Source organism: Zootoca vivipara, chromosome 5, assembly GCF_963506605.1.
Source record: "Zootoca vivipara chromosome 5, rZooViv1.1, whole genome shotgun sequence".
Lineage (NCBI taxonomy): Eukaryota > Metazoa > Chordata > Lepidosauria > Squamata > Lacertidae > Zootoca > Zootoca vivipara.
In genome coordinates this window covers 16,582,717-16,610,580 of record NC_083280.1, presented here as the reverse complement: position 1 = coordinate 16,610,580, position 27,864 = coordinate 16,582,717, and the positions used below count along the sequence as shown (strand labels likewise).

The 27,864-nt window shown below is 42.4% G+C and overlaps 1 protein-coding gene across 1 annotated transcript in view; it reads left to right on the top strand.

Annotated features, from left to right (window-relative positions):
• Nucleotides 1-27,864, top strand: part of LOC118093937 (multiple epidermal growth factor-like domains protein 6) — a 198,179-nt gene that overhangs the window by 93,181 nt on the left and 77,134 nt on the right. Inside the window, exon 5 of the mRNA XM_060274215.1 lies at nucleotides 20,239-20,397. Within this exon, the coding sequence (XP_060130198.1) occupies nucleotides 20,239-20,397 (159 nt within the window). The remainder of the gene's footprint in view (nucleotides 1-20,238; nucleotides 20,398-27,864) is intronic.

Below are 27,864 nucleotides of genomic sequence, written 5' to 3'. Positions count from 1 at the left end.
AAGGGAGGGAAATGATTATCTGTGCAACCCTTGGCTAGATTTCATTCTTTGCAATGGGTTAATGAGAAGGTCCCTAAAGCAGCTGGGTTCAAAGAAGGGTACACACATCAGTGAAGGATAGATCTGCCCATGTCTGTTAGCAAACTGACCAAGTGCAAGAGAAACATCATGTCTAGGTTCTTTATTAGCCATTGTGGCTAACAGAAGTTAGGAACAATGGCATGGGATGGATCACTCTGCAAGTTCCTTGTGGCTTCTTGTGTCTGCTAACAATAAAGATCTGTTCCAATTCAGCGATATGAGAATAAGACATTGCCAGAAATCATAAACAGCATTGCATTTCTGCTCCTGCCTTATTTAATGTTGTGGTGAATCCAGCCACTTGGAGTCACCATGAGTTTGAATGGAAGCATTAGTAGTTTATCGGGCAGGATTTCTTGCTCATTTCAGTGGGAGCAACTCTTATTTATCACCCACATAGTGACTAGTGTGTTTTGCAGTTCTTGGGTGGGATTCCACTAATGCCCCACTAGCAGAAGACCGTGCAAGGACTTCCACTAGCACAACAGGTTTCCATTTTCTAGGCTAAACTTTATGTCTACTAGAGAACACCACTCTTGTCCCCTGTGAAATGAAAGCTTTTATCACATTTTTGTACCGAGAGCGCTACAGGATCAGGCCCAAAGCCCATCATAATCAAGCATCTTGTTATCACAGTAGCAAATCAGGTGCCTGTGGGAGACCCAGACACTCACTCCTATATCTTTCTTTCTTGATCCACATGATGGGTTTCCTCTACCTTGTCTTGACTTCTTACAGTACCCTTGAGAGAGATCTGCAACAGATAGAAGAGAACAACATTTTTTGTGTGTGTGTTGTGAAGCAGCACAGGTTCTGCAACCTTGTTGTTTCCTCCCACACACACATTTTTTTAAAAAAAAAAATCTGTCACAGGTGACGGTCTTCTTTCATCATTCCTTTTTAATCAACTAGTTTTACATGCATGCATCTCCATTATGAAATGACTACAAATGGCACCTCATGGCGAAAAATGTACAAATTATATTTATAGCCCAATCCTATTTGCAGCTTCTTCAAAACAGAACCAAGCCTTAAATTGGTGTGTGTAGGGTTGTACCCGTAGGACAAATTTCTCCACGTAGCTAATTTACACCACAGGGGAGGACCCTGTCATTTTCTTTGTGGGGTGAAATTAATAAAATTTAAAGAGTTCAAGGTACCAGTTTATCCCACATTCTGATTTCTTGAGTGAGCAACACAGGCTGAAAATAGATATGTCTCTTCACATTGATAAGCTTCAGAAATTAGTTAAAGAGTTCGTGACCCCCGTGTTAACTCCCTTCAGTGGACTGTCATTTCTAATTTATATCATCAAGTTTTCTTCCATCAAATCTCCTGAAGCCAGAGACGAGTGACAACCTGTGATCACTTGTTGATGAAAGCAGTCTTTTGTTTTACTGATTAGTGTAATACTTGTATCCTTGTAATTTGATCTGCAGACATTCTTAAGATTTTTTTAAAAAATCATCAAAGCTTTTGGCAAGTATCCAATTTCTAAAACATGTAACATTTGAGACTATTTCATTCTCCATAAAACTAGGCACTAACTCTCAACGAGTACTAAAAAATGTAACGGCCATGTGTCAAATAATAACATATTGATTTTTATTTTTATTTTGTCAAGTCTTTAAACTGATACTTGCCATTCCTTTCCAAATTTCCAAGATTTTCGGTGGAAGAGGATGAGCTGAGCTGCAGCTACTCAACATTTTTCATGAATATTTTTGGCTATGCTGAAAAATAAGGTTCACTTATTCATTTAAATGTTGCTCATTCTCACTAGCCCATGCTGAACTCATCACATAGCTAAATCTAAATTGGCTATGTAGGACTGTAACATGATTCCACTCCCTGTGTTCAATGATGGGATAGGATCCGCTTACATTGCTGAACCAGAAATGAGAAGATGATACAACCAGGCGAAATAATGGTGCCAAACAAGATTGGAATTATGTTAACATTTTATACAGTCTTTCTGTTCTTATGGGGGTGGGGAGGAATTCCACCGAATCTGCTTGTTTCTACTTGCAAATCAAAACTGGAAAATATGGCACAGCTCTACTTAAATGATGTTCTGTGTTGACCATATGTGCTAAATACTATGATTTGCACTTTAGTCATACATTATTTACTTCTTCAAATGAGCATATCATAGATTTTCCAATGAAGGACATGAGAGCCAATGTGGTTTCACTTAACTGTGTTGGGATTTGACCCAGGAATTGTGAGTTCAAAGGGTCAGCCATGCATCAAATCACTGATATAGCCACTCATCTTCATGATCACTTGGCAATCAGTTTCCTGTCTGAAAACTGGAACATACACAAACCCATTAAAAAACCATGTGTTAATTATATTGAAGTCTTATTGGATTGTGTCTGCAGAGTTCTGGAAGTCTTCAAGTGTCAAATAATTTCCTGCAAGCTTTATTTGATGACTGTTCATCTAGGGCAGGCTTCCTCAACCTTGGCCCTCCAGATGTTTTTGGCCTACAACTCCCATGATCCCTAGCTAGCAGGACCAGTGGTCAGGAATGATGGGAATTGTAGTCTCAAAACATCTGGAGGGCCGAGATTGAGGAAGCCTGATCTAGATCAGGCATGGTCAAACTCGTCCCTCCAGATGTTTTGGGACTACAGTTCCCATCATCCCTGACCACTAGTCCTGTTGGCTAGGGTGATGGGAGTTGTGGCCCCAAAACATCTGGAGGGCCAAGTTTGGCCATGCCTGATCTAGGGAATGGGCACCTGATCCATGAATGTCCATTTTAAAGTACCCATAAGGACTTAAGAATTGCCCAGCTCAATCTTGCCAGTGTCCCATCTAGTCCAACATCTTGTTCCCACAGTAGCCACCCAGATGCCCATGGGACACTGGCAAGCAGGACCTGAACACAACAGCATTCTTCCAACCTGTGGTTTCCAGCAACTAGCATCCAGAAGTATACTATCTCCAACAGTGGAAGTAGAATTGAAGCCTTGTTGCAACTTTTACTTCCACTGGATAGTAAAGTTTGACCCTCTTCTCAGAGCTATGCATTTAAATCTTAATATGTGCAACATATTAAGATTTAATATGTATATTGTCTCCCTGCTTATTTAACTTATATGCAGAATTCATCATGCGAAAGGCTGGACTAGATGAATCCCAAGACGGAATTAAGATTGCCGGAAGAAATATCAACAACCTCAGATATGCAGATGACACAACCTTGATGGCAGAAAGCGAGGAGGAATTAAAGAACCTTTTAATGAGGGTGAAAGAGGAGAGCGCAAAATATGGTCTGAAGCTCAACATCAAAAAAACCAAGATCATGGCTACTGGTCCCATCACCTCCTGGCAAATAGAAGGGGAAGAAATGGAGGCAGTGAGAGATTTCACCTTCTTGGGCTCCTTGATCACTGCAGATGGTGACAGCAGTCACGAAATTAAAAGACGCCTGCTTCTTGGGAGAAAAGCAATGACAAACCTAGACAGCATCTTAAAAAGCAGAGACATCACCTTGCCGACAAAGGTCCGTATAGTTAAAGCTATGGTTTTCCCAGTAGTGATGTATGGAAGTGAGAGCTGGACCATAAAGAAGGCTGATCACCGAAGAATTGATGCTTTTGAATTGTGGTGCTGGAGGAGACTCTTGAGAGTCCCATGGACTGCAAGAAGATCAAACCTATCCATTCTTAAGGAAATCAGCCCTGAGTGCTCCCTGGAAGGACAGATCGTGAAGCTGAGGCTCCAATACTTTGGCCACCTCATGAGAAGAGAAGAATCCTTGGAAAAGACCCTGATGTTGGGAAAGATTGAGGGCACTAGGAGAAGGGGACGTCAGAGGACAAGATGGTTGGACAGTGTTCTCGAAGCTACGAACATGAGTTTGACCAAACTGTGGGAGGCAGTGCAAGACAGGAGTGCCTGGCGTGCTATGGTCCATGGGGTCACGAAGAGTCGGACACGACTAAACGACTAAACAACAACAACAACAAATGTGCAACATAATAGAAAGGAAGGAATTTGGATTGGAGGTAGCTCCGGGTAAAGGAACAAGTAGCTACAAATTGCCTGTTAATCAATTGAGGTTGAAAATCAGAAAAGGAGTTTTAACAGTAAGAGGGTCAAATTCTGGAATAGTTTTCATCAAAGAGATGTGGAATCAAAGTACGTCAGGGCTGCTTTGCATGTTATAATAAGTGTCATAAAACAGACATGTGAGTGACCCCCCCCCCCCCCGAAGCTGCTCTTTCCTGCTTATTTTCAAATACAATGCACCTGGCATCCAACTCTTCAGCAGAGGCTGTTTGAGGGTTTGACCATCTTAATGTTCAGGCCACTTATTTGGTTATCGACCTCAATTAACTCGACTAAGTTCAAGGAAGAGTCAGATTGCATTTATGAAGCATGTATTGACTTCTGTTGTAGTGCTCCGGTTGCGGTGCCCATGGCAATTTGGAAGAAATTGTTCTCCTACCGGTATATCAGGCACCCCCAAACTGTGGCCCTCCAGATGTTTTGGCCTACAACTCCCAGGATCCCTAGCTAACAGGACCAGTGGTCAGGGATGATGGGAATTGTAGTCCAAAACATCTGGAGGGCCAAAGTTTGGGGATGCCTGTCCTATATTATCGTAAGCTTTGCTCTAGCGAGAGAGAAGTGCTTGCATGAGGAACTTTTCATCTACATTGCAATGCAAATGATAATGAGCATTTCCAACTGTTGTCTTGGGTTCTGTACTTCCTGATGCAGCTATAACTGTGTTGGAAGTGCTGAATTTTCTATCCATTAAGGGAGACTTAGCACTTACGATGGGATCCTGGGGTGTGTGGGTGGAGTTGTATTCAAAGTAATTTCATACCACTTTCACTCGGGGCCAGGCAGAGCGCTAAGTTTGCAGTAGGGAAGAGAGTTCCTAGGGGTCATATGAATTATTAACATTGTGGAATTTTTGTATAAACAGTGAATTTGTACAAGTAGCCACAACTCAATTCACGATCCTCTGAATTTACCCAAAGTACACTGTACCTTGAAATTTAGAATGGCCATGGCAAACTGTTAAATTGAGAAGGTACCTTTTCAGCCTGTGAATAGATGTAAATAAATGCCATTAATGACTCACAATTAAAAGGGTTGAAACACATATTGATTAGCACTGAATAATTAAAAGGCTAAGGATAAGATGAATGGTGCATTGTGAGGCAAGCTTACCTTCTATCAGTGCATGAATTTCAAATAAAGCCACCATTCTGTTATATATTTTAAAACTTCTACCTCGCCTTTCAACTTCATTCTCAAGGTGGCTTTTACGTATGCGATGGTAAAACAGTAGAACATTAAAACCTGCAATTTAAAAAAGGGAAGGTCGTTCAACCAGTTTTTGTCAGTTTCTCTCTCATGTGGAGCTATGTTGTCCACTTAATTTACTCTGTTAACATGCTGGAGAAACCTTTCCTGCCCTTTGTCAGTTCTGCTAAATCATAGTACTCATGAAACTGCACTGAATAACAGTCATTTGATGTAGCAATGTGAGATTGTAGTTCTGCATCGATTCCCCTCAAATCATGGCAAACTAAGGTAAATGCACCACAAGTTGAATTCCTCACAGTGTAGCCTTTTCTTTCAGGAATGTCATCATTAGTCTTGAATTTTATGTTATAATTGTTCACTTGTCATGGGAGGAGCTATTGATAAACAGTTAAGCTAATCTCTCAAGCCTCAAGGAGATCAGACTGGCCTTGACCGGAGCCAAGGCCTTTTCGGCCGTGGCCCCGGCCTGGTGAAACACTCTTGTCACAAGAGACCAGGGCCCTGCGGGATTTGACATCTTTCCGCAGGGCCTGCTATTCCGCCAGGCCTTTGGTCAGGGTTCAGTCTAACTCCCCCTCCCCCTTTCATAAGAACTTGCATGACAGTGGTCTCCCAATTTTTCTCACAGGCCCATATAAGTTTTGTTGTTGTTGTTTAGTTGTTTAGTCGTGCCCGACTCTTCATGACCCCATGGACCAGAGCACACCAGGCACTCCTGTCTTGCACTGCCTCCCGCAGTTTGGTCATGTTGGTAGCTTCGAGAACACTGTCCAACCATCTCATCCTCTGTCGTCCCCTTCTCCTAGTGCCCTCCATCTTTCCCAACATCAGGGTCTTTTCCAGGGAGTCTTCTCTTCTCATGAGGTGGCCAAAGTATTGTAGCCTCAGCTTCAGGATCTGTCCTTCCAATGAGCACTCGGGGCTGATTTCCTTCAGAATGGATAGGTTTGATCTTCTTGCAGTCCATGGGACTCTCAAGAGTCTCCTCCAGCACCATAATTCAAAAGCATCAATTCTTCGGCGATCAGCCTTCTTTATGGTCCAGCTCTCACTTCCATACATCACTACTGGGAAAACCATAGCTTTAACTATATGGACCTTTGTCGGCAAGGTGATGTCTCTGCTTTTTAAAATGCTGTCTAGGTTTGTCATTGCTTTTCTCTCAAGAAGCAGGCGTCTTTTAATTTCGTGACTGCTGTCACCATCTGCAGTGATCATGGAACCCAAGAAAGTAAAATCTCTCACTGCCTCCACAAACTTAAATATTGGTGAGTATTTAAGGTCCCCAACCCTAATCTGCGGGTTGCCATCTGATTGGATTTTATTCTGATCCTGATCTGATTTTAGGATGTATTTTAATTGATTGTCTGATTTTATGCTAATGTTTTATACATTTGATGTAAGCCGCTCTGAGCTCGGTTTTGGCTGGGAAGGGTGGGGTATAAATAATAATAATAATAATAATAATAATAATAATAATAATAATAATCTAAAATATTCTATAAGTGCTTATGTTGCATGCAAAATCACTATTCAGGCATTCAGCATGAATACATATAGGGCAGGCATAGGCAACCTTGGCTCTCCAGATGTTTTTGGAACTACAACTCCCATGATCCCTGACCACTGGACCTGTTAGCTAGGGATCATGGGAGCTGTAGTTCCAAAACACCTGGCAAGCCAAGGTTGCCTATGCTGGATATAGGGGTTTTCATGCATGAACAGGCTAGCCCTTAGAATGATGATGGAACATGTTGAGCATGTTCCCCACGTGACATGCAATCAGAATCAGTCTGAAGGAGACCCTGCATGTGTATTAATAGATGTGCTTCCTCCATGGGAAGGCACACCCTGGTTGACTGACAGCAACGGCACATCAGCTAGGGGGTGGGGCATGTCTAATATGCACCTATGGGGTGGGGCTAGCCTGCTCATGCATGGTATCCCCTTCCTATCTCCATACTGAATTGAACTTCTAATATAAAATTCTTGAAGAGGGCTAAAATGTCTGCGCTCATTGGCGTGTCTTTCTGCTGGATGGTCACTTGAAGTTGGGGCAGGTAGAGGGCAACCTTGCCAACAGGTCTACTGGGGTTTGCAAACCTGTCTTAGTCTCTTGTTGCATTGGGAGGGACTTCTGAGCAATATCTTACAAGTCTGCAAGAAACTGGTAAAGAGGATGTGGGCAAGGAGGCGCACTTTCATAATAAGATCATACCTCCACATGGGCATAGCCAGGATTTGTGTTGGGGTGGGGGCAGGATTTATGTTGGTGTGGGGGCAGAACCGAGCTATCTGCAACACGACTGGTCAGTTAAGTATTTTTATTTATTTGTTTGATTGATTTGGGGGGGGGGAGGCAGAAGGTCTGTAGTCCAATGCGGTATTGGCACATGTGCTAATTCTACTGCTTCTTGCATGCACAGGGTGGCAGTGAGGTCAGAGCTATGTGGGTGCACCAGAAGCAGTGTTGTGTTGGGCCTGCTGTGCACCCAACACAGCCCTGGCCTTGCCAGCACTCTACCCCCAACCCTGTGCAGATAAGCAGCAGCAATGCAGGTGTTCGGAGGGTCGGTCCACCCCATCAAACGCACTGGTACTGGTTCCATGGTTTTTTTTATTTATATATTTAAAATCTACCCTACTTTTTGGCCCTCTGGAGATACGCCCCCCCCCTACACTGAATTGGCATATGAAACCTTGGTGCAGGGGTCAGCAAATTTTTCAGCAGGGGGCCGGTCCACTGTCCCTCAGACCTTGTGGGGGGCCGGACTATATTTTGAAGGGTGGGGGAAATAAACAAATTACCATGCCCCACAAATAACCCAAAGATGCGTTTTAAATAAAAGCACACATTCTACTCATGTAAAAACACCAGGAAGTCCCCATAAATAACCCAGAGCTGCATTTTAAATAAAAATTTAAAATGGTATCCCCTCCAGACCTCACCTGGAGTACTGTGTCCAGTTCTGGGCACCACAGTTCAAGTAGGATACTGACAAGCTGGAACGTGTCCAGAAGAGGGCAACCAAAATGGTTAAAGGCCTGGAAACGATGCCTTATGAGGAACGGCTTAGGGAGCTGGGTATGTTTAGCCTGGAGAAGAGAAGGTTAAGGGGTGATATGATAGCCATGTTCAAATATATAAAGGGATGTCATATAGAGGAGGGAGAAAGGTTGTTTTCTGCTGCTCCAGAGAAGCGGACACGGAGCAATGGATTCCAACTACAAGAAAGAAGATTCCACCTAAACATTAGGAAGAACTTCCTGACAGTAAGAACTGTTCGGCAGTGGAATTTGCTACCAAGGAGTGTGGTGGAGTCTCCTTCTTTGGAGGTCTTTAAGCAGAGGCTTGACGGGCATATGTCAAGAATGCTTTGATGGTGTTTCCTACTCGGCAGGGGGTTGGACTGGATGGCCCTTGTGGTCTCTTCCAACTCTATGATTCTATGATCTACTCATGTAAAAACATGCTGATTCCCAGACTGTCCACAGGCCAGATTTAGAAGGCGATTGGGCCGGATCCTGCCCCCAGGCCTTAGTTTGCCTACCTATGCCTTGGCAGTTTACCATCACAGTTTCTGCAACTGTGTCCAGCTGGGATTGTTTGTCCTTCAGACTGAGCAGAGTGTTTATATATATTTTTTCTTACGGTAATTAAAAGAACAGCACTTCCTATACTGGAAAGCTCCGATAGATTTCCATAACTATTATACCAGCCATTTTGTACACGTACAAATTGTTTTTGAATGCGAGTTATGGAGAATGTCAACATTTCCACTTTCCTAAGTGGCAATAATTTGTTTGTTTTTTTTGGGGGGGGGGAAGAAGAGTTGTTACCATTGACAAATGGATGTAATCAGCTGGGCTATTATCTCTGCAATTATAGGAATACACTTTGCAGTTGTCAAGAATAAATGGCTATTCATTTTGAAAGACGGGAAATGTGCTGGGAAGGGTTTGCATGGCTGCTATCCTCCACTACTTGACTTTGAATTAATACCATTGTATTCCTGCTCCAGCCACTCATACTTTGAGAATCTCAACCATTCGGGACGTTGTTTCTAAAAAGACAGCCCAGCAGCTAATGGGCAATTCTGAATGTATAATTAGAATTTATTTTTCTCTGTCAATGTATTAATAAAAATCAGCCTATTCTAAACTACAGGTGAATCATCTGTACAGGTTTGCAAGTTCTTGGTAGGGGCATCACAAGACAATCTTAAATTCTGCATTGTGGTTATCACACAGTGTAGGATATGAATGAGAATGTGATTCAAACAACATCAACACTTTAAAAAAACCTGTTCTCAGTGTCCAACCAGATGCCCACCGGAAGCCGGGAAGTTGGGCAGTAAACAAGGCAAAAAACAAAAACAAAGAAAACCTGGTTTGACTATTTAGCAGACCTCTTCTCCAGATCCCCTTTTTTAATAGCCAGAAGCACATGTTTGGGGAACTCCAATAGATCATATAATTCAGCCCCCAACCCATAACAATGAAGGTTGTAGTTTATAGTTTAAAATCAAGGCAAACTGCACACCATGCCATATAGCAGTTTTGTGGATTATTGTAGTTTCAGCTGCCTTCCTTCTGTGGCCTTTACATTCTAAATTTGCACCCAGCCAAGAGAGTATCCAAAGATAATCTCAGCGTGTGCAGAGAAGTTCACATTGAAGAGATGGTCCTTTAGCTTGGGGGAGACGATTGAGTTGGATACCAGTGTGGTCACTGCTTCTGTTGACGTTGAGCATTGAGAATAAAGGTTACTCTTACCTGCTGAACCTATTTACAGAGGGCTCTGTTGGGTTCTTTCACTTCGCCATCAGAACTTGCAACATGCATGCCAGAACAAGTGTCTCATCATTCACACAGCCATGAACCAGAAGCTGATGCACACGGTGGCTCCCTTATCCCTGAACATGCATCAAATAAAGTGCTCCATTGCCATGCATCCATGCAATGCACACATTATGTTTTTCTTCGACGTAGATTGTTTAGTCGTTCAGTCATGTCCAACTCTTTGTGACCCCATGGACCAGAGCACACCAGGCACTCCTGTCTTCCACTGCCTCCCGCAGTTTGGTCAAACTCAAGTTCGTAGCTTCGAGAACACTGTCCAACCATCTTGTCCTCTGTCATCCCCTTCTCCTTGCGCCCTCAATCTTTCCCAACATCAGGGTCTTTTCCAGGGAGTCTTCTCTTCTCATGAGGTGGCCAAAGTATTGGAGCCTCGGCTTCAGGATCTGTCCTTCCACTGAGCACTCAGGGATGATTTCCTTCAGGGTGGATAGGTTTGATCTTGTTGCAGTCCATGGGACTCTCAAGAGTCTCCTCCAGCACCATAATTCAAAAGCATCAATTCTTCGGCGATCAGCCTTCTTTATGGTCCAGCTCTTACTTCAATACATCACTACTGGGAAAACCATAGCTTTAACTATACGGACCTTTTGATTTCATGACTGCTGTCACCATCTGCAGTGATCATGGAACCCAAGAAAGTAAAATCTCTCACTGCCTCCATTTCTTCCCCTTCTATTTGCCAGGAGGTGATGGGACCAGTGGCCATGATCTTGTTTTTTTGATGTTGAGCTCCAGACCATATTTTGCGCTCTCCTCTTTCACCCTCATTAAAAGGTTCTTTAATTCCTCCTCACTTTCTGTCATCAAGGTTGTGTCATCTGCATATCTGAGGTTGTTGATATTTCTTCCGGAAATCTTAATTCTGGCTTGGGATTCATCCAGTCCAGCCTTTCTCATGATGAATTCTGCATATAAGTTAAATAAGCAGGGAGACAATATACAGCCTTGTTGTACTCCTTTCCCAATTTTGAACCAAAATTTTTCTTCGACGTAGATAGTAATCTGCAAAGCAGACCTGTGAAGTAGGGCATGCACGTTAGCTTACGAAGGTATTTGCATGAGCATACCTCTGTTGTGTGGCCTGCCTACTGTGCCATTGCATGGTGGGAAGGAAAGCTGCTGAGCTGAGGAAAGCCCCTCACTGAGCTTGGCAAAAACACATCTGTCTAGCTGCTGTAGAAATGCAGAGGTTTTCAAAAGATCAGACATTTCCCTCTGCTTCCCTCCTCCACACCCCCAGCATAGTCCCCCCCCAACAAACTGTCACGTCTTGCTGAGAGCAAGATATTGAAGTCCCAGTTCACAAATAACCGTGGCACTTTCTTGAGTTTGTGTGTTTGTTTACTGGAAAAATCTCAGTATCGGCCAAAATCAAACTATTTACTGCAACACTTCAAAGGAGAGCTTGCTGCATTTGATGACATGCTTGCTGTGCGGGAAAACTGAAGAGCAATGACTTAATTTGAGGTTGAGGGGAAGGGATTCATCAATAATTTGGAATTAAGAGGAGTGAGCACAACATGGCAGGGAAGCTGAGGTGGTACCTGTAGTGTGGGGCTGGATGAAATTCAGGTTGCGGGTTCTTTACCTCTTTTTCAGAAGGTTCAGTCAGGAGCATCAAATTGCTGGACCATACTTTACACAGCAAGCATCTTTCCCATGGCTAGACCATTGTTTCAAGTAGCAAGCACTGTAAAGCAAAGACTTGCATTTGTAAAAACTTGCAGTTTGAACAGCCGTGAGATCTTTTGATGAAGGGCAGTATATAAATCTAATTAAATCTAATTAAAATCATTAAATAAAAGAACAGCATGGAGATGTAAGCTTTCCAGGGCTCGTTCCCTGGTGGGTGCTCTTCATATATCCCCACATGTTTGTAAGACAGCACCCAAATTGATAAACGCACAAGATTTGTTTCCCCTTTTAAAAATGAAATAAAAGGTGCAGGGCTGCTCATTCAGGATTGGGACTGTGGCACGGCTTAATCCATTCCTCCCTAAAGCTGTTATTCACCCAAGGGGCAGGGTGGGGGGCGAGCTGCTTTTTAGCTCAACAGTAGTGTCTGCAAGAGAGTGAATAGCAGCAACTATTAAATTTATTTAGGAATTTTCATGCCGCTTAATATGTATAGTCTCTAAGCAGTTCATGTGAGATGTCAAAACCAAACAAAATTGATCACAAAATAAAACAAGCTTATACATATGATAACACAAACTGATCAGTACTGTTTAATCTCCTCTACCTGTGTGCCATGGTCTCAAAGGGGAAACATGGAATGAAACCACATATTTCTCATAGCATTTCGTTTGGCCCAAAGACATCATGCAATGGAAACAGACCTAGGAAAATATTTAGAGAGCCTGCTGCTTGCCATGCTGTGAATTATGGGAAGGATGTGTCCATTTTGGTTCTCTTAATTTCTCATTTTTCTCATTTTTCATCTTAAATTTAGTTCTCCACATTTCTTCTGCAATTTGATCTTTCTTTCTTTTTAACCAGTTTCTTCGGGGGGTTGTGGACTTTTATTCCTTGAGGGTTTTTAAACAGGGACTGGATGACCATCTGTCATGGATGCTTTAGCTGAGATTCCTGCATTGCAGGGGGTTGGACTAGATGACCCTTGGGGTTCCATTCCAACTCTATGATTCTATGAAAATTAGGAAGCATTCTGGTTTGAATTTGTCATAATAAATAAATTTTGCTACAAATGTAATGCATTTTTATGTGTTTGCATGTACGATGTTGATTTTTCTGCACACTTTCCCCTAGTATACACACTTTTGTAAACATTGGTTGGTTGGATAACTGCATTGCAAAATCTGGATAAGTGGTGAATTTCAAAGGATGACTTTGTTTCAATTCTCCTATTGTTTCATAAAGTGTGAATTTGATAGATTTGGCTTTCAATGTGAATTGAATGGAATTTCTCCCTGACCCTTAGTTTTTGGGTCAGAGGGATAATTGGCCCTACTAAGTAAAAACAAAAAACTGAACACCCTAAAGCCAAATAGCTCTTATTGCATCAGTGCTACCAATTTCTTGAGAAGTGGTTTACATCTGCTGCCAAATCAAGTGCAGATGATTGCACTGTGGCTTTTGTTCAGTTGGATTTTTATCTACAGCTCTGATGTGCTGGAAAAGATCACTTTTCCAGTTAATGACGTGCCATTTTTGTTTCTTTATTATCTAGCATGCGGAAGAGAGGTGGTGTTTGTGAACAGCCATGTGAGAACATCACCAACCTCCACACTTCATGAATCATCCTACCTTTCTTTTAAAAAAATAAACTCTCAGTTTCCCATAATAATAATAAGATGTTACCCGATTTGGGGATACTTTAGTTGTTGTTGCCAAAGTGCTCTGAAACTCTTTAACTAGGTATGCTTGATCGTACAGATGCTTTACCTTTTACCATTTATTTGACAGCACTTGGTTTTGACTTATGAAACTGTAGGCCAGTGGTTTTTCAACTTTCCCGACTGCTCAGAGCCATTTGTCTCCCGAAGAAACCTTCTATGTCAACCATGGCCTAAATGTTGCAGATTATTCTGAGCTGTCTTCTGTGGCTTGCTCTGATTTTCTACAGGTCACTGACTAGACCTAGCTAGTGCCCTGCAGAAACTGACCGTAGCCTAGAATGTGCCCAGTGCTCCTTTGCATTTGAGCATCACAGGGGAAAGTTTAGAGCGAAGAGCAAGCTTTCTTCTGGATAACTTGTCTATCAATGCCAATCTTTCATCATGAACTCCCAGGGTCCTAAGAACACCAGTTTGGAAACTCACTCTTTAAGATATTATTATACACTTCCTATTTGCCTGAGCAGGGAGAAATTTCAGGACCAGTGTTTACCCAGGTTTGGGAAGTGAGTTTGGAAAGAAAGATTACTGGAAGTGCACTGCATCTTTGTAACAGTTGGTTTTATTTACCAATATTCAGCATAGGTGGAAGCAAACAGCTTAACACACTTACTAAATAAGTCAGCTGCCCAGATCTCATCAAAAGCAGTTTCTTTGTGTTTTCCCTCTTACAGTCTCACAACCTGCTTCTGTTCTTTTGCTCTTTTGTGCACACACACCCTGAGCTTTTCCCACCTTCAGCTGGAAGGAAGCAATGTGTGTATTCCCATAAACCTGATGGATTTCATCTTCCTACAACAATTTTGCATCAGAAAACCAGCCAGATCAGTTAGGCAGTGATCTCCCTAAAACAGAGGTAGCCAATATGGAATACTCCAAATATTGTTGGACCACAACTCCTTGCAGCCCCAGCCTGCATGGCCACTGGTCTGTTGGAGGAAAGCAAAGACATTTCTTTCTCCTGAACTTCTATTTAATGCATGTGTTAGTTTAAACCACAAGAGGGCACTGTTTGTGTAGCAATTTAGCCAGCACTTGTTTGTAAGCCTCTATGCTTAAATTAAATCCACCCCTTAGAAAGCTAATGCATTTTTGTTTACTGTTCTACCCAGAAAAGATGCCTGCTATTTCGCCCATTCTATAGTTGTAAATTGTTCCTGCATGAATAAAGCCTTTGAACTCCATAAACTGTAAAGAAGGAGACTCCACCACACTCCTTGGTAGCAAATTCCACAGTCGAACAGCTCTTACTGTCAGGAAGTTCTTCCTAATGTTTAGGTGGAATTTTCTTTCTTGAAGTTTGAATCCATTGCTCCGTGTCCGCTTCTCTGGAGCAGCAGAAAACAATCTTTCTCCCTCCTCCATATGACATCCTTTTATATATTTGAACATGGCCATCATATCACCCCTTAACCTTCTCTTCTCCAGGCTAAACATACCCAGCTCCTTAAGCCGTTCCTCATAAGGCATCGTTTCCAGGCCTTTGACCATTTTGGTTGCCCTCTTCTGGACACATTCCAGCTTGTCAGTATCCTTCTTGAACTGTGGTGCCCAGAACTGGACACAGTACTCCAGGTGAGGTCTGATCAGAGCAGAATACAGTGGTACTATTACTTCCCTTGATCTAGATGCTATACTCCTATTGATGCAGCCCAGAATTGCATTGGCTTTTTTAGCTGCTGCATCACACTGCTGACTCATGTCAAGTCTGTATTCTTGCTCATATATATCTACTATTATTACTATTACTCTCATTATGTTGTTGTTCCCTTTAATTGCATTATTGATTCCTACACTTGATGGGAAATAAAACCCAAAACTTAAAAGGCATTTGGTTACATTTTTGTTGTGTATAATTCAGATTTGGAGATTCCAAGCTCCTTAGTCCTTCAGGAGCAGAAAGTTCGAGCTGTCAGATCATCCAGAAGCTTTGCCAGGACAGTTTTCATTCATTTCAGTGCAGCTGGTGCCAAACCATTATAGTAAATTTATGGATGAAACACTGGGGAATGTAAACCCGCTATACCAGCAGTTGTGAACTCCAGATGTTGTTTGAATTCAGCTTCCATCAGATCCAGCCAACATGGTCGGTGGTGCTGGGAGCTACAGCCCAACAACTTCTGGAGGAACCCAGCTTCACTTTCTCTGTGCTATGGCACAACAGAACACAAAATCCCTTCGGAATTTCCTAATGGTGGAAAGATATGGAGGAAGTGGCATGATAGAATAATACTAAAATTTAGATGTAGGAACTTCACCCGCCTTTGTGTAATGTATGAGGAGTATGGGAATATGTTCTGTTTATTATTTGCATCTCAAAACAACATCTGCTAATGCAGAAATGCTTCCAGATGGCTAGCTTGCACAAAAAATGAAACTTCTCATGTATAGCGCCATGCAACAGCACATCTGAGTATGACGCTGACATGGAAGCAATGCAAAAAGGCCAATCTTCCGTTTTTAAAAATAACAGAAGCAGTTTCCAGCATCGGCTTCAGATGGGCAAGTTTTGCATGCAAGTTATTAACAGTTAACTTTGTCAAAACTTTAATTGAGGCCAGAAAAAGCCAAGGTTCTCCTTTCTTCAAAGACTTATTTCAAGATGTTACCCTACTTTTTTCTTCTTCCATTTTTACAAGGTTGGTTTTAAGTGCATATCGGCATTGAAAAGAGAGCGAGAGATAATGAAAGAGAAATAAAAAGCAGAGATTGTTTTGAAAGCAAATAGGATAAGCAGATGTTTTCATTTAAAAGTCGATATAATGCTACCCTCTCCAGTAACCCCTGTCCTTTCTGGAAAATTGTATGTGTGGAGAGGGGCAGTCAGAGCAACCCATCAGCTTTCCCAAAAGGCTAAGGGATCACAGGGGGAATGCATGATGTCTGGGAAGGGTTTGATTAGAATTTGGCAAGTAATTCCTAGCACTGATTCTGAGAGCTGATTAAGTAAAAGTTGGGATGCAGTTTGCTATAGGCTTCCTTTGTAACTATGCCAACAGACACCTACAGGCAACTCTCCATTTTTGCATGCTCTATATCAGGCATCCCCAAACTGCGGCCCTCCAGATGTTTTGGCCTACAACTCCCATGATCCCTAGCTAAGAGGACCAGTGGTCAGGGATGATGGGAATTGTAGTCCAAAACATCTGGAGGGCCGAAGTTTGGGGATGCCTGCTCTATATGCATGCAACTGCACACATGTACAGTGCTGGGAACCCAGAAGTGGATCCCAGAAATGGGGAGGACCCTGGAGAGTCCTCCTGGATTGCGAGGAGACCCTCCCCAGAGCTCAAAGAGGACTTCCTCTTTGGGTTCTGGGGAGGGTCTCCTTGTGAGCAGGAAGCACAGCAGGGCTTTGCTGAGGCCTCCCGCCTAATAGCTGGTATGCAGGGTAGAGCAGCAGCAGGTGCCGCTTCCCGACCCACCAGCTGTCCAGGCCATGCTGTCCCTCCGGCTTGCGTGGCTCTGTTGACCGACCCAGCCGACATATGGCATGAGCCGGAGGGGCAGTGGGGCTTGGTTGAGCTGCTCATCAAGCCTCTGGCTCTCAAGGAGACCCTCCCCAGAGCCTGGAGGGGCAGTGGGGCTTTCTCAGCTGATGCTCTGTTTCAGTCCCTACAGTGACGCAACTCTGTGCTCTTCATGCTCATCCTCTTCTGTTGACCTGTCGTACCAATGACACATCACTTGGGGGGGGCATGCCTCTGTGCCGGAGAACTTGCTTTGCACATATGAATTCCCAGAATCAATCTCCATGGAGTGCTGGATGAAACTGAGACTGCGTCTGAAAACCTGGAGAATCATTGTCAGTTAGTATAGATGATACTGAGCTAGATAAACTAGTGGTTTGATGCAGTTTGAGGCAACTTTCTGTGTTGCTATGTAATGGAAGTGAGACTTTCCAGTCTCCCAGAACCATGTCAGAGGAGGCTTATATAAGCCCAAGGCCTGTTCACATAAAGCTAAGCCATAGTTCAGCATCACATCTGCATGAAGCCAACTTCCAAGGTTCCTTGGAAGCCTATCAAGAGTCCTTTAGTGAGAAGGTCCATAATATAACAAGCTTGCCTGACGGACAGCTTGCTTGACCTTTCCTTGGTACCAGACTCCACAAGATGCAGATGACCCTTGATAGTGCCACTGGCTGCTCTCTTTCTTTCTTTCTTTCTTTCTTTCTTTCTTTCTTTCTTTCTTTCTTTCTTTCTTTCTTTCTTTCTTTCTTTCTTTCCACGGTTTTTGACAGGTTGCTCAGATTACAAAACAGGAGATGAATAGGAACATACACAGTAGCCAGAAGCTTGTTGTTGGTCCCTAGCTCAGCAGCCCTTACTTCAAAAGCTGTGTGTGATCCATTGCCTCTCATGGTGGTGGAAGAAGCATTACATCCTTGATCCTCCTCTCGTGGTGACCAGGGATTCACATAGTAAAGCACTGGTTGAAAGCCCCCTCCCCCACCCTGTAATCCTTCTGCTAATACCAAGTAGAGATAAAAAGAGAGCCTGGGTGGAATTGGGGGGTGATGGGAAGGCAGACGGCTAAAAGAATTGTTTTTATTGGGGGTTTTTTTTGGGGGGGGAGTAATCTCTCACACCCCATCCAGTAAATACTATTACTCTACATTTTTTGAATTCACCTAATATTCCCCTTCTGCCTCTTGCATTGTTCAAATAAAGACCGTTACAATATTGTGAAATTGGCTTGGAGACATTGGCTCTTTTGACTTGAGCAGCACCTATTTCTGAATACTAGCTGAGCGATAAAGAGAAAGAGCTTCACAGAAAATTTTATGAGGGTGGGAAACATAAAGAGGGCCTTTCTTCATCCTCAGGAGTGTGCGTCTCGGAAGCCTGTTGATTTTCAGTCACTCCTGGCCTAGGCTTTATGTGCTCCTTCAAGTCAGCAGCAAAGCAAATCTCTTTTCGCATTTGCAGGGGATAGAGGATCACAAAAAGGCAGGCAGGAAGGTCTTGCCCCAGTGGAATTAAAAGTCATGGTGTCTGTTGAGCAGTAAAGTACGTGCTCTAAACAGATGGAAAGTTTCTAGAAGTCCAGGAGAAGGAGAACAGAATGGGTTTACCAAAGGACACAGCAGGGCACGGGCCAAGATACAGGGGAAATAGCCAGCTAATTCAAAGACAGGCCAAAATTGTGCCTGGAAAGAAGGGGAGCTGTTGCGTTTTGCCTGCTGCACATCTTTTGGTTTCTTAACTAATTACGGGGAAACAGGAGCCCAATTCCACCATGATAGGAAGTTGAGGCTTGTCTCTTCATTCCCCTAGGGATTCTGGAATAGAGATTCCCTTTCTGAATCCCACATAGCTAGGAGCCAATGTGGATTTCGCTTCCTAAAGCTTCCAGCCCTACAGGGATGGCAGGGATCACCCCCAACTCGGTGAAGAGATAACCATTCCTGCTTGCTGTCTTCACAGTGAAAATGGGACTCCCCTGTTCGTGTCTGCTATGTACATTTAAGGGCATGTCTAGTTTGGCTCTGTTTAGCATGGTAAAGAGGAGACCGAGAGGAGGCATGGTAGCCATCTTCAAATATCTAAAGGGCAGTCGCATGGAAGATGGAGCAAGCTTGTCTTCTCCCATTCTGGAGGATAGGATGCAAACCAATGGGTCCAAATTACAGGAAAGGAGATTCCGACTAAACATCAGCAAGAGCTATTCGACAGTGGAACAGGCTCCCATGAGAGGTGGTAGACTCTCCTTCCTTGGAGGTTTTTCAGCAGAGGTTGGATGGCCATCTGTCTTGTATGATCTAGTTGAGATGCCCTCATTGCAGAGGATTGGACTAGATGACCCTTGGGGTGCTTTCCAATTCTGCAATTCTGTGATTCGATGCACAGATGCTAAGAAGGCAGGCCAGGAGACTGAGGGATTGGGGAAGTAGAGGGCAGGAGAAAGGAAAATCAAATATACACATTAATAACCCACCAGATCTTTAACCTCAGAGCAGTAATCTAAATATGTGTATATACTTGCTACATTCACAATAAACAATGTGGTTTTTCTTCCATTATGGGAACAGTGGCAAGCTACAGGCTTGTAGACTCTCCCCTCTCCTCACAGCCACAGGGTATTATTATTATTATTATTATTATTAATTATCCCAATACACATGTAATTGTCTTAATCTCCTGAATTGGGCAACCTTAGAGTATACATATACCTTTGCTTGGGTGGACAGTATTAGGATCAAAGTATTTGAAAGTTTCAACAACTCTTGAAACAATTATGTCAGTTAGTAAGATATAGTTGCTAATAAAAATAAATTTGATCAAGGAAAAGTATTGAGTACAAAATAAAAAAAGCTACAGGCTTGTAGACTCTCCCCTCTCCTCACAGCCACAGGGGATGAAATCAGCTGCTTTTGCTCGCATTTAACATTATGTCTGGATCTTAAACTTTGCTTCATTTGAACTATGGGTTATTGGAGCAAGATAACTTCATAATCCATTGTTTGACACACTCCTTCAAGTTACAGCGAGCACAGCACAGAAAGTGACATAACAGCCTGTAGTTAATGAAAAATAGAAGCAAAAGCTTTGTAGTCCTCATAGCTGCACTGGAAGAATGACGTGAGCCCGAGGCAACCATCGCTGCATATTTGGCACATCACTTTGTGGTGATTTTGAAGCCTTTAATACCTCAACCACCTATTTTTCTTTTCTAGATATTGATGAATGTGCAGTAAGGAGTGGAGGCTGCCAGCAGAGCTGTGTGAACACTCTGGGTTCCTACCACTGTGAATGCAATGCAGGATACAAACTTCATGCTGACGGTCGTACGTGCATAAGTGAGTAACATCCAGGCTGAAGTTTTTAAGTGATGGGAGAAAAGAGAGGAGCCTTTCATAATTTGGTCTTTAGGGGGAAGCAAATTCAGAGCTGTGTGTTGTTTTGGGGGTATTTTCCCCAGCCAAAATTATTTAATACCAAGTTGTCAAGCTGTCAAAAAGGTTGTCAGTGTTGTTTGGTTGCTCTTAAAGCTACTTTGGTGCAGCTGCTTCTACTGTTCACAGCACGGGGTTTGTGGGTTTTAGGGTTGAGAAAGATGCCAGATTAAAGTTGCCCTCATGTGAAGCTCTATTTGTAGGATGTTGACTGCTGGGTGTTTTGTTTTTTTAAAGGAATGTGCCATTTTCATTCTATACTTGTTTTTATTCTCACTGCAAAGTTTATTGCAGACTCCTTTGTTCTTCGCAATGAGAGTGAATTAAGCAGTTTGACAATCCGCATCAAATGGCTGTAAAAGGATGCAAATGGTAGTGCCCTATAAATGAACAGTGGTGTTTTTAAAGCCATCTATTATGTTTGTTTCATTTTAAAATTTATGGTTCACCTTTCAGCCCATTAGAGTCCTCAGGATGGTTCACAAGGCAGCTCTTAAGGCAATGGAATTATATTAAAACCATAAATATTAAAAACCAGAACAACCCATTACATCACAATGAAACAGCCAGAACTGAGATTAAAATGTTTCAGAACACAATGTATAATCAAAGTAGCTGTAGAGAGTGGGGGAAACATTCAACCAACCATCTCAAAAGCCTTGCAGAGCAAAAGTGTCTTAACTGTGCTTCTAAAAACCCAAAGAAAACAAGGTTGGCAGACCTCCCTGGTAAACCAGTTTGAATAATGTGGAACTGTACACATAACTCTAATGTGCAGTATGGGAAGCACCATAATGCACTTCCGGACCTGATTAACTGCTTTGTGACAGAGCTGTTTGGCAGTAGAACAGTCTCCCTTGGGAAGTGGTGAACCTGGGAGGTTGGACGGTCATGGATGTTTTAGCTGAGATGGGTTCTTTTCAACTCTACGATTCTGTGATCATTGCAGACTTGACTTTTACGGGATGGGGAGTGATAGACATCCAACTTGCTGGCTGGATCCTGTTCCCTACCACTGCTCTAGTGTTCTCTCTCTCTCTCTCTCTCTCTCTCTCTCTCTCTCTCTCTCTCTCTCTCTCTCTCTGTCACACACACACACACACTACAGTGGTACCTTGGTTCTCAAACGCATTGGTTCTCAAACAACTTGGAACCCAAACACTGCAAACCGGGAAGTAAGTGTTCCGGTTTGCGAACTTTTTTTGCTCTGTTTTGAGTGTTACGCTTCTGATTTGAGTGCCACACTTCCAATTTGAGTGTTACACTGAGGTCTGCCTGTTTTTGCTATTTATTTTATGTTTGTTTGTTTGTTTGTTTTTTTGCAGCTTTTGTTGTTGTTTTTGTGACTGTGTGGAACCCAGTTCAGCTACTGATTGATTGATTGATTGATTGATTATGTGACTGTAGTACATTGTTTATTGCTTTCATTTTATGGACCAATGGTCTCAATAGATAGTAAAATTCATGTTATATTCCTGTTTTAGGGGTTGTTTTTAAAAGCCTGGAGCAGATAAATCCATTTTGCATTACTTTCTATGGGAAAGTACGCCTTGGTTTTGGAACGGTTTGGTTTTGGAATGGACTTCCAGAACGGATTAAGTTTGAGAACCAAGGTACCACTGTCTGGTCAAATAGCCAGGCTATTTGTTTTTGTTCAAGAAGCATTTCAAAATACTCTGCATTCTAAGTAAGGATTGACACACTTTGTGCGTCATGGGGATGTTGCTGACACTGACACTCCCACATCAAGTTCTCACCCCTGACACCCATGCTGCATTCCCACCCTTGACACCCGTCTCATGATATGCTGTCATCATACTGTGAGTTCCCCCGCTCTCGTTCCACATCGTTTGCTAGCCGGGGGCAGAACAACTTGCAAAGTGATGACATTGCATCATGAAGTGTGTCTCTACTCTTCACAGGTGAGAACTTGGAGGGTGTTTTTGGCAGCAGCCCTGTGACATTTTTAACTTATAGTTCAACCCACATTCAGAATTCAGAGCCTTTAGAAATGCTTTGTGAGGGGTTGAGTTGATAGCCAGATAATCTGTGTCATCCTAAAGATACCAGTTAGTCTAACAGGACGTTTGTTAGTTCCATACTAAAAATGAATGTCGGAGCTTACCTTTTCTGTTCATCAAGGAGAAGTTTTTTTAAAAAAATAACAGAGTGAGAAAAAAGAAAGTAAAAAAAGTGAGTGAGAATGAAAAAAAAGAAAAAATACTGTTACATTACCATACATTAATATACAGATGTGTATATTATTATTATTATTATTATTATTATTATTATTATTATTATTATCATCCCAATAATGGGGAAAACCAGAGATCTGTTCAAGAAAATTGGAGATATGAAAGGAACATTTCGTACAAAGATTACCATAATAAAGGACAAGTGGTAAGGACCTAACAGAAGCAGAAGACACCAAGAAGAGGTGGAAAGAATACACAGAGGAATTATACCAGAAAGATCTGGAGGTCTCGTACACCTCAGGTAGTGTGGTTGCTGACCTTGAGCCAGACATCTTGGAGAGTGAAGTCAAATGGGCCTTAGAAAGCATTGCTAATAACAAGGCCAGTGGAAGTGATGATATTCCAGCTGAACTATTTAAAATTTTAAAAGATGATGCTGTTAAGGTGCTACACCCAATATGCCAGCAAGTATGGAAAACTCAGCAATGGCCAGAGGATTGGAGAAGATCAGTCTACATCCCAATTCCAAAGAAGGGCAGTGCCAAAGAATGCTCCAACTACCGCACAATTGTGCTCATTTCACACGCTAGCAAGGTTATGCTTAAAATTCTACAAGGCAGGCTTAGGCAGTATGTGGACCGAGAACTCCCAGAAGTGCAAGCTGGATTTCGAAGGGGCAGAGGAACCAGAGACCAAATAGCAAAGGAGTACGACAAGGTTGTATATTGTCTCCCTGCTTATTTAACTTATATGCAGAATTCATCATGCGAAAGGCTGGACTAGATGAATCCCAAACCGGAATTAAGATTGCCGGAAGAAATATCAACAACCTCAGATATGCAGATGACACAACCTTGATGGCAGAAAGTGAGGAGGAATTAAAGAACCTTTTAATGAGGGTGAAAGAGGAGAGCGCAAAATATGGTCTGAAGCTCAACATCAAAAAAACCAAGATCATGGCCACTGGTCCCATCACCTCCTGGCAAATAGAAGGGGAAGAAATGGAGGCAGTGAGAGATTTTACTTTCTTGGGCTCCTTGATCACTGCAGATGGTGACAGCAGTCACGAAATTAAAAGACGCCTGCTTCTTGGGAGAAAAGCAATGACAAACCTAAACAGCATCCTAAAAAGCAGAGACATCACCTTGCCTACAAAGGTCCGTATAGTTAAAGGTATGGTTTTCCCAGTAGTGATGTATGGAAGTGAGAGCTGGACCATAAAGAAGGCTGATCGCCGAAGAATTGATGCTTTTGAATTATGGTGCTGGAGGAGACTCTTGAGAGTCCCATGGACTGCAAGAAGATCAAACCTATCCATTCTTAAGGAAATCAGTCCTGAGTGCTCATTGGAAGGACAGATCCTGAAGCTGAGGCTACAATACTTTGGCCACCTCATGAGAAGAGAAGAATCCTTGGAAAAGACCTTGATGTTGGGAAAGATGGAGGGCACTAGGAGAAGGGGACGACAGAGGACGAGATGGTTGGACAGTGTTCTCGAAGCTACGAACATGAGTTTGACCAAACTGCGGGAGGCAGTGCAAGACAGGAGTGCCTGGCGTTCTATGGTCCATGGGGTCACGAAGAGTCGGACACGACTAAACGACTAAACAACAACAATCCCAATACACATGTAATTGTCTTAATCTCCTGAATTGGGCAACCTTAGAGTATACATATACCTTTGCTTGGGTGGACAGTATTAGGATCAAAGTATTTGAAAGTTTCAACAACTCTTGAAACAATTATGTCAGTTAGTAAGATATAGTTGCTAATAAAAATAAATTTGATCAAGGAAAAGTATTGAGTACAAAATAAAAAAAAGTTTCCCCATCCTCATCAGCATAATTGGTACTTTTGCATGGGTCAATTTTAAAGTTTTATGAAGCCTAATTGACCTCAGGTGTCTATTCTCAGAGATCATTTAGAGTGGAAAACTCTAAATGATGCAAGGTTATCTAGAACCATTTCAACTGGGGTTCAGGCCTAATTCTGGGACAGAAACAGCCTGGCCCATCCTGACAGAAAATATTTGAATCGGGGCAGGAAAAGTATGTCACTGTCAGTCTCGTCAGCAGTTTCCAATACCTTCAACAATGGCACTACAGTGGTGCCTCGCTAGACGAAATTAATTCGTTCCACGGGTCTTTTCTTATACTGAAAAATTCGTCTAGCGAATCCCATAGGAATGCACTGAATTTTTTTTGAATTTTTTTTTTTTGCCCATAGGAACGCATTAATTGAATTTCAATGCATTCCTATGGGAAACCGCGATTCGCTAGACGAATTTTTCGTAAAACGCATTCGTCTAGCGAGGGACGCTCCGCTTGAAAAATCCTTTCGTTAAGCAGAAATTTCGTTAAGCAGGGCATTCGTTAAGCGAGGCACCACTGTATTCTGGACTGTCTGGCCAGGATGGGACTTGGGCTCAATTCTTCGTAAAGAAGAGATTTCAAAAGGTGGGGAGTGTCTGTTTGACTACTTGGCCACTGGGCCTGGGGTTCCACAAGGTTCTGTCCTGTCGCCGTCCCCTTTTCAACATCTAGGTGAAGCCTTTTGAAGCAATAGTTTTGGGGATTTAGAATGTAGCATCCTCAGTATGCAGATGACACCCAACTCAATCTCTTTGAAGATGATAGCCATCTTCTAATATCTCAAGGGATGTCGCATGGAAGATGGAACAAGCTTGTTTTCTCCTGCTCTGGGTAAATTAAGCATTTTAATGTATTCCTTAGGCATTTGGTTATCTTTAACACTGGGTTCTACAGTTCTATATTTCTTTGATATTCTGATTTTTTTCATGTTTGGAAATGGTTTTAATATGTTTTTAATGTTGTGAACTGGTTCGACATTTTCCTAACAGTAAGTGGCACAGAAATATATTTTTTTTAAAAAAAAACAAACCTTTTTTCTCTGTTAATGGTTTAGAATATTTTGAAAAGCTGTGATATAGATATTTTAAATAACAAAAAGAAAAAAGAAGTCAGGACGTAACATGTTGTTAAAAAGAGAATTAGCAGGGTGTGATTTTTTTTAATGGTCTTCTTTTCACCCTATATTCACATAGATTTGTAGTTTTCTTACAGCTGGTGGCGAAATGACAGCAGAGAGTTGTTTTAATTGAGATACCAGAGCAATAAGGCATAAAGCTTCAATAGCTGTAGCCAAGTTCTGTAGAAAGGATTAAAATTCTCTGTAAATCTGCATATCAGCACAAGAGAGACTGTTCCATTTCCCATTGATTCCTGGTTGAAATGTGAAAAACAGTTCGGTTAGGTATGAATGACATTACATCTGTTGAATCCATTCTTTTGTATTTCTTTGTTTTTGAGATGAGCTTGGGGATCGAACACATGTCTTGTTTGCAATTTCTTAAGAGTTGCCAGTGCATTGGCTTAGTTTCAAGATAACATTAAGCCTGCCATTCTAGCCAAGGTGGGAGAGAATCCTTTAAGAAAAGCTTGTCGTTTTCCGCTGCCTTGTTGGGTTATATGCAAATAACATTAAACATTCTAGCAGAATCGTGAAGCTGCCTTTATAGATCTTGGAGACTAGGGGATGGAAACAGGAAGTCATGCATCAGAAAGCAAAGCAAGGATATGAATATGTGAGAAATGTGTAGCTATAATTTTGAATAGGAAATCTGATGTTGTCCCAATAGGGGTAATGTTAACCTTAACAGAACTACTTCTCTTGTTTTATTTTTAATTCAGGCCCAAGGTTAATGAAGAGGCTTAAATCAATAAGCTAATGGGGACATTGGTCTCTCAGTGAATTTCTTGCAATAGACTTAATGCCCCATTTAAAAGAATGCCACAGAACAATGCAAAACCTGAAGCTACAATTCCCCTTCTCCCCCTTGACAACCAGCTCTTACAATGCTGCACCAGGTTCAGGGCAACATACGTGGACAACACCTTGAATAGGTCACTCATCCCTCCATAGAGGAATCCAGCAGCCATCCATCACCTCAGGGCTATGTGTCTATACAGTGGAACCTCGGTTTATGAACACCTCTGTTTACGAATTTTCAGTTTACGAACGCCGCAGACCGATCTGGAACAGATTAATTCACTTTCCATTACTTTCAATGGGAAAGTTCGCTTCAGTTTATGAACGCTTCAGTTTATGAACAGACTTCCGGAACCAATTGTGTTCATAAACCAAGGTACCACTGTACACACATGTTGGGGAAGGGCAGTGAACCAGTATGAACCATAACTGGTTTTATTTCATGGTTTCTGTTATGCAGCCTTTCTTCCGGCATCCATCTTGGAACCACTCCCCAGAACACAAGCCCTCAAGCGTGTTCAGTTCCACCTGTTTCTCAAGAAAGACTTTTGGGTTGCTAGATGGCGATATATATATTTGCATACCATAGCTCACTGGTAGAGCATCTGCCGTGCACTCAAAAGGTCCCAGGTTCAAGCTTTGGCATTTCAAGGTAAAGGGGTGTCCTCAATCTGAAGCCCTAGACTGCTTCAGTGTGCACAATACTGAACTGGATGGACCAATGGTCTGACTCAGTATAAGGCAGTTTCTTGTTTCCCTTTCTTCTTTCCCAAGTTCTGTGACTTATATCCTAATATTTTCACTCTAGCTGCAGCAGTGGAAGTGTTTTTGCTAACATAGTTAAAAAACCAACCTTTAGAAGGTCCCAGGATCAGTCCTCAGCATCTCCAAGTAGGGTGGGGAATGTCCTCTATCCGAATCCTTGGAAAGCTACTGAGCTATATGTACCAGTGGTCTGACTGGTCACAGCTTCCTCTGTATCAGAGTGTTAGCAAGGCTTTTCTTTCCCTGCTCTGCTTTCAAGGATCATTTTTGGAACAGATGTGTGAAGTTTGTTGATGGATAAAGCTTTGGCATAAAGGAGGTAATGCATCCAAGGCAAAAAGCAAGTCTTCAGCTTATCACTAAGCTTTTAGAAATGAGATGCCTTTACCAAAGGGATCATATGGCGTTTAGCACAGTACTAGTGGCTGGAGGATGTGAGCTCATCCAGGGTCCTGCTTAAAGCCATAAGGTCTAGTATTGCAGGTGATGGGTCAAAATACACATGTTGGGAAGGCAATCTGCTCTTTAGGATGTACAGTCATACCTCAGTTTAAGTACGCTTCAGTTTGAGTACTTTCAGTTTATGTACTCCGCGGACCCATCTGGAACGGATTAATCCACT